At 48.0% G+C, this 10,413-nt stretch overlaps 1 protein-coding gene across 1 annotated transcript; it reads right to left on the bottom strand.

Annotated features, from left to right (window-relative positions):
- Positions 1 to 5,499: 5,499 nt before the first annotated feature.
- Positions 5,500 to 7,522, bottom strand: NR0B2 (nuclear receptor subfamily 0 group B member 2). Its single transcript, XM_072827635.1, has 2 exons — positions 6,922 to 7,522; positions 5,500 to 6,140 (listed from the first exon to the last, which is right to left on the bottom strand). Exons 1-2 carry the CDS (start codon positions 7,460 to 7,462, stop codon positions 5,842 to 5,844), a joined length of 840 nt encoding a protein of 279 aa, XP_072683736.1. The 5' UTR covers positions 7,463 to 7,522; the 3' UTR covers positions 5,500 to 5,841.
- Positions 7,523 to 10,413: the final 2,891 nt, after the last annotated feature.

Here is a 10,413-nt window from a genome sequence, read left to right as displayed (position 1 = left end):
CTTTTGCCTAACCCTTGAAGGCACACGTAGATCTTATGGTCCCATTTCAATACCTTCTTTCTCCCTTGAAATAGTTCCTTTCCTCTCTTGGAATAATCATTTAAAATGAAGCCTCTCTTTACTGAGTCCAGATTTGTTTTTTTTCAATATGTGTGAATATTCATAGCTGCAATGTTTGTTAGAGCAAAAAATTGGCATTTAGTACTATTTTTTAAATTTTTATTTATTTATGATAGTCACAGAGAGAGAGAGAGAGAGAGAGAGAGAGAGGCAGAGACATAGGCAGAGGGAGAAGCAGGCTCCATGCACCGGGAGCCCGACGTGGGATGTGATCGCGGGTCTCCAGGATCACGCCCTGAGCCAAAGGCAGGCGCCAAACCTCTGGGCCACCCAGAGATCCCGCATTTAGTACTATTAAGTGGTATATGATATTGAGGGTAAGTCAAAACATTTATATTAAAAGTTCAAAAATACAAAAATATTTCTTAGGAATACATAAGTATGCTTTAAATTGTCATTAAGAAAAGTAAGGAAATGATTAACTCCAAGTTCAGGGTAATCATTACCTTTGAGGGGAGGTCATAGATTTAGAAAGGGACTCAAAGTTGGACATGATGAGAGTTCATTGTACTGTTATTCTTTACACTTAACAATGTATTGCAAATATTATTTTGTCTTACTCAATTTTAATAAAACCTCTTAAAAGGGAAAATAACTTCAAAAAGCAATAAGGCAAGTGTTTACTTTGTGTTGATCACATATATATATACGTATTTGAGAAAGAAAAAAATAAAAAGTTCTAATAAAGTCTGGGTAATTGCAGATAGGATCATTATACATACTTGAATTTTAAAATCTGATGGAAGTATAAATTGGTACAACCACTTTGGAAAATTTGGCAAGATCTTAGGTTGAGCACACATTCTATGACTTGGTAATTCCAGTTCTTGTTATTTAACAACAGATCTGCAAATATCTGTGCACCAAAAGATGTATGCAGGAATAATCCTAGCAATATTTGATGAACCAAATGATCATCATCCATTTATCTTGGATAAATGAATTGTAGTGTAATGGGATACTTTACAACAATGAAAATGAATGGGTCAGAATGAATCACTGACATAATATTAAGTTAAAGACAAACACAAAAGAATATATGCTGTATGTTTCCATTTATATAAAGGTTAAGGCAAGTAATTTCACTTATGTTGGAAATCAGGGATAGCGATGCCACTTAGGGAAGAGAGAGAGTGTGGGAATGGGGGAGGGTTTCCAGGGTGTTGCTAAAGCTCTATTTCTTGAGCTGGGTGGTGATTACAGAGAGGAGTTCATTTTGATAACTCATCAAACTGTACATGGACTATTTGTATACTTCTCTGTATACTGTACAGAAAAGGTTGAATTAAAACTATATTTTGAAAAAATCTGGAAAAAGAAAAATAAGTCCTTTACAGCAAACGAGATGAGTGCTCTGGAAAAGCTGTTAGCTGACCCAAGAAGTTATGCACTTAAGGTTCCACACAATTGCCATTTGTGGGCCTAAATTTCCAGAACCTTGCATGATGCTTGATATGTAGTAGACTCAGTAAACCACCATTGATTGAATGAATATTCCTGGCACTAGTGTGGGGATGTGCCATTTGGTGTGGTTGAGGACCATCTTCAGGGAAAGTAGGGCCACTTACCTGGGGGAAGCCAGATTTCTCATCAAAACCTTAGACTCAGAGGTTTACCTCTCATTCCACCTTGTAGTGTGGTGAGGAAGGGAAGGGTTCCAGGTACTGTTACGTGTTCTCCAGCTGACCATCCCTGGCATTTACAGACCCAAGACAGTGTAGTGCTTAATAGTATAGGCCCTAAATTCAGACCACCTAAGTTCAAACCCTGACTCTACTACTTATTAACCATGTGGCTTTGAGCGAGTCACTTAACCTCTCTGTGCCTCAGTTTCTTAATTTATAAAATGGAGATAATGATGGTAATTCCAGCACAGTAATTGTGAGAATTAGATAACGGAATCCACTGTAACATGCTTAGAGCACAGCCCTCAATAAATGTTAGCTGGTTATTGTTTAGTAGTTACCCAGACTAACCTACCAGGAATGAGTGATTCCCCATGTTAACCCTGATTCCCCTGAGACCTTACTTAACCTTGTTGCCTCCAGCAGTTTCACTGAGATTTCCTTTCTCTGCTGCCTTGTTCTGTGATTTGGTCCCTGTCCACCTTTCCAGGCTCATCCCTTGCTGACCTGAGGCCAAGTTGCTGCAGTTAGCTGAACACCCTTGCTCTATGTCACCTCAGTGTTTTTGCACCTCTCATTCCCTCTATCTGAAATGCCCATCCCTTGGTTGCCTGGCTAACCTCTATTCATTCTCTTTAGCTCGGAGTAGTCACCACTTGGCTGAGGTATTCTTCCTACCTCCAGGCGGATTTAATCACTCCCCTTTCTGAGCTCCTGCTGCCCACTAAACCTCCCTCTATCACAGTTCAGATCACTCTGGGTTGCAATTACTGATACGTCTCTCTCTGCCATAGACAGCATGTTCAGTGAAGGCAGGAACTTTATCTTATGTATTTTTCACCCCTTAGCACCTAGCACAGGGTCTGGTACAAGTGCTAATCAAGAGAGATGGTGAATGATGACATGAATGGAGGATGGAGGGTGGATGTGGCTTTTTGCTGGCTTCATGGGTTCTAGGATACCCAAAGGCAGGGTGTGTTGGCCAACGCACAGCACATGTCAGCTCAGCACCTGACTTGTTAATAATCAGTCAATTATTAGGCTAATGAAGGTAGAGATAATGATAATAATAAAATGGTACCCAAGGCTGACACAAAGTCTCAGCCTCTCCTGATTCCTAGTGAGTCATCCTTGGCTGGGCCTGAGGATAGAGATTATTGCTGAGAGGGTAGATGGTCAGTAAACCTTAGTAAGCTGGCTCCAGACAGCCTGATCCTGGCCATAACTCATGCCAGCCTGTGCTGCTGGTGGAGCCTGGCCTCTACAGTCATACAGGCCTGAGTTCAAATCTCAGCACAGATAAGGATCAGTCTCGACACTGAATAAGTTGCATAACCTGTCTGAGCCTGTTTCCTCTTCTACCCTCTCTGGTTGATAAGACACAGTCCCACTTCTAAGCTGCTGGTGATGGAGACACAACCCCCCACCTTTGTCTCACAGGGGAAACATTAGTGCTCTTATTACATTGTATTATAATACTCTCCTTAGTTTTGCTAGATCTATCTTGATCTTCCTTGCAGAAGGTTTGGATAAGGCACAGGGAATGACACGAGGTACAGACGAGAAACAGAAGTATAGGTCCCCAATCATGTGGAGGGGATAAGGAAGAACTTTGCAAAGAAGCAAGGTAGTGCTAATCAGGGAAGCTATTTGGATGATGGAAACATGAAGTAAGATGAGGGGAAAGGCTGGGGTGGATAGTGGAGAGGAACACTTTCTAGTGGCTGTTCAAGGTTGGAGGAGGGAATGGGTGAGGGGCAGCCTGCAGGTTCAGAGAGGCACACCAATAAACTAATGAGGGACAGTTGGTGAAGGAACATAAAAGAATAACCTGAAATCCCCAAATCCTCTGGATTTGACACCTACAGAGAGACAAGACATCTGCTCTTGGAAGAACCTCATGCATCTGCATGGTGAGATAGGCAGTGTGTGTCTAAGTGCTGGGAAGGGCAGGCAGGGAGAGGTGCTTGGGGGCCTGAGGTCTGAGTTTGGGAGTTCTGGTGGGAGGTTAGGGGACAGAGGAATGCCAGGCCTGTTCTTGACTCTCAAGGATGCTTCTATTTGGGAGTTTGATTAGGTCCTGGCTTGGGAGAGCTGTTGAGCAGGGCACAGCCTGTCTAGGAGGAGGGTAGATGTTGGGATCACCATGGGGGAGATTGGTGAGCTTAGGACCCAAATGCCAACCAGAGCAGTTTGGCCGGGATTAGCAGGCTCTGGGTCGACCTAAGAGATGTACAGATATAGGTGTGTTTACTTTGGGGGCCATTTTTCTTTCTCCTGTGACATACAGAAAATGGAGAACATGTCCCAGTGTGAAGGTATCTCCATACTGTGTGCCCCACCCTGAAGCATAGGGATGGATGTGTGAGCATCTGGCTCTGGGGCTGTCTCTGCTGTCATGTGTTTGGGTCTACTGTATGTCACCGAGTGTGTCTTGGCTGTGCATTTCCATGCTGTGTGTGGGTAGATGGTGGGTCTGTTTTAAGGGTCTGTGTAGGTATCTCTGATTTGTATATGTTAGTGTGCATGTGTGTAAGAGTTGTAGGTCTGAGTTGTGTGTCTTTGTTGTGGGGTGTGAGCTGTATGTTTCTGTCACTCTGGGTGTCTGAGTGGTGAGCAGGTGATTGGTTAAGGGACAGGGTTGCCCTTTCTGCTGGCACTGGGTGCCTATAATGGGCATATGGCTGGTTCAACTGTGGTCCTATCCTGGGGGCCTTCGGGAGAGGCCTGAATGGCAGCTCTTCAACTGTTGTTCCTGAGCGAATGACCTCTCATTAAGCAATAATTAACTTGGCCCCATGAAGAGAATCCAAACTGATGGCAAAGGGGGTGGGACTGGTAAGGACAAGCCTTATTGCTAAAGGAAGGGGGAGGCTTGCTGGGGGATCCTATAGGCATGTGTGTCGTTATCATTCCCTGCTGCTTACAGGTCAGTCACCCGAACCTGTGTGATATTCAAAATATTTAACAAACAGTGAGCCACAGACATTGACCAATCAGAACAGACACCAGCCATGCTCTGAATGGAGCAGTGCTGGAGGCCATGGCTATACCAGCCATCACCTCTCTAGGTGTTGGCCAATGAGGATGGATTCCAGGTGAAGGGCCGGGACAGAGAGGCCATGGGAGGGGACTTGGGGGGACTCAGGGCAGTCGCTGTGAACCAACTACCATGGAAGAGTCTCAGACTCTTAACAGCCATTGTGGTAGCTAGACCTCAGTGGGCCTTGGGCTCCAGGCAGCTGTGTGGGGCCAGCCCTGGGTTCCCTTGCCCCTCCCATTGGGACAGCAGTGGACTGTCTTCTACTGTCATCTGCAGGAATGGGCAAGTGAATGATCCCAAACTGCAGAAATTCCCGTGACCTTGACCTTGCCTGTTTAAATTTGAGAATGGGCTGCTTCATATTCCTTACTGGCTGTGATCTGACTTTTGTTGAGGTGAGAGGGAGCCTGTATGGCTCAGAAGCCAAGAGAGGGGTTAGCGATCCCCACAAGGGGATCAAGAAGAGACACTCTCAGCCCTAAAGATAAAGGCAAGGAAGTAAGGGGGCCTGAACTGATCCTAGTCCCTGTGCAAAATAAATCTCATCCCTCAAGATGAAATAATCATCCTGCCCTGAAAAATTAATATCCCAGTTCCCTGAGGGCTGGCTCCAGCACTCCTTATGATTCCTTCCTCCTGAACTCCTGATAGTGGCAGAGTGGGCCCTGGAGGTGGGACAGTCCCTTCCATGTACAAATTACAGTGTCAGGCTCCAAGGGTATCATGCCTTTTATTACAAAAACCAATAACTTAAATCATTTCTGTACAAAGTCAGTAGGACTTGTCCCATTGAGCAACCTAACTGCCATCCCCATCTCAGAAGGGGTCAGGAGTCTTAGCCCAGAAGCCAGAGGACCACTCCAGTTCCAGACAGCTGGAGCGCCATGTCAAACCAAGAAAGGCCAGTGGGGGCCGTGTGGTGAGTGAGGTGGGGGGTGCCCCTAGCCCATCTCTCTGGGGCAGGACAGGCTTGTTCCAGGGAGGCTGAGTGCTGCCTGTACAAACTTGCTCCCTCTGGGGGCAACAGGTAGCCCTGGGGACAGCTGGGCCAAATCAGTGCTGCCAGCCTTTGCCCAACCTCCACTTGATCTCTGCCTGGGCTGGAACAGGTTGGCTCAACAAAAGCATGTCCTCAAGGAGGCCAGCGATGTCAATGTCTCCAACAATAGGGCGGAAGAAGAGGTCCCCAAGGAGGCTGGGCGGGATGGACTTGAGGGTGGAGGCTGTGAGGAGGACACGGGCCAAGCGGCCTTGGCCTGCTGGGCACCAGGGCTCCAGGGCCTCACATAGCGCATGATGAGCCTCTTCCTGCAGGTGTCCGATGTGGGAGGAGGCGTGGAGGCCTGGCAAGCCTGTGGGCAGAGAGGGTGAAGAGGGCGGGTGAGTACCCCACTCCCAGGCAGCAATATTGGCCCAAGACCAGAGGTCACTGGCTTGGCCTTTGAGGCCCCATTACTACCTCCTCCATTTATGTGTTTATCACTTTATTTATCCATCCATTTATGGGGCAGCCCAGAGTAATGGTTAAGAGCCAGGCAGCCCGGGTTTGAATCCCATGCTGTCACTCACTGGCTGTATGACCTCAGATATGTTAATATCTGTGCCTCAGTTTTCTCATCTGTAAAATGGGGATAATAATACCTATCTCCTAGGCATGTTATGAAGTTTAAGTCAGCTAGTATATTCAAAACCCTTATAATTGGGCCTAATATATGGTAAATGTAATATGAATATTCATTACTATCACTATAATTAATTACCATCATTTATGCATTCTACGAGGGCTTTTTGATGAGGAATTCTCATCTCACATTTTCATTCTTCTCCATGGGGTCTTTCTGAACCCACAGGGTTTTACCTGTGACAGAGGCAGAGTTGTGTCTGCTCACCTTCCCTGAAAGTCAGGGCAAGTTTCTTAGGCAGAGTGGCATGGACCAGTCTCTGGAGGGAATAAACCTGAGTTCCCATCCCTGCTTTGCCCCTACCGAGGCTGTGTGACCTTCAGCAAAACACTTAACCTCTCTGGGAGGTGACTTTTGGGGATAATGAGGACCCAAAGAGAAAACGGGTGTCAAGCCCTTAGAAGATGCCTTCCCTGCCTGGGTCCCCATCCAGGAATGTCTGGAAGCTCACCAGGATTGAAGAGGATGGTCTCTTTCAGGTAGGCGTATTCCTTGGGGCCCAGCTCCAGGCTCCAGAAGGACTCCAGGCAGCACTGAAGCCACTGTACGGCAGCCAGTGAGGGCTGGGGCCGATCGGGCAGCTGGCCGCTGTGTGCACCACTACTGGGCTCCTCCAGCAAGATCTTCTTGAGTATGCTGGGAACCGGCGCCTCAGCCACCTCGAAAGTCACAGTGTCTTGGGCCAACCCCAGCAGGAAGAGGGGGCCCCAGCAGACCCGCAGCAGCAGCTGCTGATCTTGAGGGGGCAGCTGGCAGAAGGACGGCAGGTTCTTGAGGAAGACTACTGTCCTGGCCAGAACATCCAAGGCCTCCCGGCAGGTGCGATGCGGGGCACACAGCCGGACGGGCCGGTGCTGTCTGCACAAGCAGCGACTCTGAACCGGGGGCACTGGGGGCCTGGCCGTGAGGCTGGGGCTCAGAAGTGCATAGAGAATGGCTGGGCGGCCTGCAGCACCCTGACACGGGCAGGTCCCTGGCTGGCTGGAGCTCATGGTTGGGGATCTGCTCCTTCTTCCTCCCAGCTCTCCCGCTTCTGCCCTCTGCTGTGTGCTGGGTGCTATTTATATTCCCCAGTGGGAGGGACGGTGGGTGGGGGCAGGAGGGACGGCCTGACAACCTTGACTCCAGAAGTCATGTTCATTGAAAAAAAAAAACACGCACTGACCCTGCAGGATTGGTGGGGAAGTGGCGGGGGAGGGGGCTTTGGGAGTTCCACGTGGCCCTGATATCACTTCAGTCAATGAAGCAGCCTGTGCAGGGCACAAGGCTGCCTGCCCGCTGGCCCGGCTGCCCCTTATCAGATGACTCAAGTGGATAAACAGGGTCATTAACCCAGGCTGTACCGAGGCACCAAGGCCTCAGGTGCACAATCAGCAGGTGGCCATTGCAGGTGTCCCTATTGGTGCCTGCAAGACTGGCGCTAAGCTGGGAGGCCAGCCCCGGAGCTGGACGAGCCTTGAATGCAAGGCCCAACCTGGAAGTGCCTTATCAGGGACTTGTTTGCCTAACCTTGGGGCTCTGCTCCTGTTGTTGGTAAGGAACAGGCTGCGGGAACGGAGCCAGGACCCTGGGGGGCTGGAAGGACTTTGCCCACTGTGCAGGCCAGGAGGCCTCCCTCTCCCGACTCAGTTCTGGGGCCCCTCCAGAAATAAGGTACCTAAGAACTTCTCTCTCCTTAGCCTGGATTTCTAAAGTTCCCAAAAGGCTGTCTCTGCTGAGAAGCCCTCACAGAATGAGAATAAAGTTTGGCTGCTATTTATTGAGCACCTACTGTGTGCTAGGCACTTTCCATTCTAATACTCAGAGCTTCCCCATGAGGCAAAATTCTTACTTTTTGAAACTGAAAGAGGTGAAGTGACTTGCCCAAGGTCATGTTAAGTTTTTTAGTAACTAGATGGAAATGAGACCGCCAAGGCAAGCGAGGGTCCAAGAACAGATTTTATTGCAGGCACCCTCGGGCGAGGTTCCACGACTCACGGGGGAAAGAGAGTGAGTCGAGGAAGTCGCGCCAAGACAAGGTGGTAGGGGGTTTACATAACGTTGTAAGGCAGTACGGTTTCCTATTGGTTGGCTCATATGCAAAGGAAGGATTGCAATCCAACCAGTCAGAGTGACCCTCACTATGCAAAGGAAGGATTGCAATTCGACCAGTCAAAGGTGACTTCCTCCTCTGGGGTTTGAAGGGCATTGGGTTCGGTTGGGGAAGTCCAAAGGAGAGGTGTAAGGGTCTGCTCAAGCTGTCAGCAGGTCATTGGTCCATTGGCGTCCCAAGTGGAGGTGGTGACAGGAACCCCAGCCATTTTGGCGTATCTGCCATCTTGAGGAGTTTCCCTTCCCGCCTGGCCCCAACAGGTCACACCAGTAAGAGGAGACAGAGCCCAGATCTGTCTGACTCTAAAGTCCTTACTTGCTCCCCTGGACCCACTCTCCTGATGGTGCAGTCCAAGCTGTGTGACCTGTTTCCCAGAGCTGGTGGCTACCTGGGTCCCCACCTTGCAGCTGCCTGGTCAACAATGTTGCCTACTTACGATCTGGGTAGAAATGTTGCGCTGCCGCCAGCCACATGGCAACTCTGTCCTGGGCATCTGTCTCAGGATGGTGGGGCACGGGGTGTGAGAGAGGGTGGGAAGGTCCTGGGCTGTGCCATGTCCATGAACCTTGGCAAACCCAGCTTGGCAAGCCTTCTGCCAGCACACTATTGGGCAGCCGTCACCATCCCTGGCACTTGCTCCTGGCTCTATCATTTTCCAGTTGTGTGACCTTGGGCTGATCCCTGTGGGCCTCAGGAGCTTCATCTGGGAATCTGGGACAATAAAAAAGTGAAGTCCTGGATGTGAAATTCCAAGCAGTTTCTGGCATACAGTAGGAGGACTTTGCTCCTCCCTTTCCTCTGCCTGAGGAACCTAAACTCCAGCAGACAAGTGTGCATTTTTATTCTAATTGTGAATAATCTTAATCCCCACATTTGTAAAGTTCTTTTCATCTCACCGAGTCCTCAGTGCCCCTCCCCTGGAAGGGGACTCTGGAGTCAAACTTCCTGGCTTCAAATCCTGCTTCATCCGGGCAGCCCGGGGGGCTCAGTGGTTTAGTGCTGCTTTCAGCCCAGGACCTGATCCTGGAGACCAGCGATCGATCGAGTCCCACGTCAGGCTCCCTGCATGGAGCCTGCTTTTCCCTCTGCCTGTGTCTCTGCCTCTCTTTCTCTCTCTCTCTCTCTGTGTGTCTCTCTCATGAATAAATAAATAAAATCTTAAAAAAACAAAAAACAAATCCTGCTTCATCACTTAGTGACATTGGGTGAGTCACTTTATATTTCTGTGTCTCAGTTTCCTCATCTTTAAAGGGTACAAGAAAGGCCAATAGTGGATAATGGCTTTATGGGGACTGAAGCCTATAAAATTTGGAGGTCCCTCTTTAGGAATAGAAAACCAGGTATGAAAGTGAATATTTAAATTGAGAAAACACAGGGGCACCTGGCTGGCTCAGTTGGCAGAGCATGTTGACTCTTGATCTTGGGGTTGTGAGTTAGAGCCCTATGTTGGGTGCAGACATTACTTAAAAATTAAAAAAATATATTTAAAATAAAATGAGAAAACAAATCACGACCAATTATAAATTAAAATAAGCTGACTGAAAAACACTGTCACAAACACAGGAGAATAACACAATACTTTGATTAATTGCTTGACAATATTTGCCTCTGTTTTAGCTGCACATTCTTTGCTTGCCTCATTTACATGGTATTTGTTTTGAAACCATCACAAACAAAGGTTGCAAGTACAGTACAGGGAACTCTTTTTAACTTGAACCATTTGAGGGTAAATTGCCAACCTGCTGCCCATAACTCTCTTGAATTTGAGTTAATGTTGAGTGTGTAATTCCTGTGTTCAAGGACACTCCTCCACATAAGCTCAATACAACCATCAAAATTAGGAAATTAACA

The sequence above is a fragment of the Canis lupus genome, chromosome 5, assembly GCF_048164855.1.
Source record: "Canis lupus baileyi chromosome 5, mCanLup2.hap1, whole genome shotgun sequence".
NCBI lineage: Eukaryota > Metazoa > Chordata > Mammalia > Carnivora > Canidae > Canis > Canis lupus.
The sequence above is the reverse complement of the archived record's forward strand: the minus strand, read 5'-3'. Positions and strand labels throughout refer to the sequence as shown.

Coding starts and splice junctions, on each gene's coding strand:
- NR0B2 (XM_072827635.1), bottom strand. CDS start 7,462: ATGAGCTCCAGCCAGCCAGGGACCTGCCCGTGTCAGGGTGCTGCAGGC. Junction 6,141..6,921: donor GACCATCCTCTTCAATCCTG/GTGAGCTTCCAG, acceptor CTCTGCCCACAG/GCTTGCCAGGCCTCCACGCC.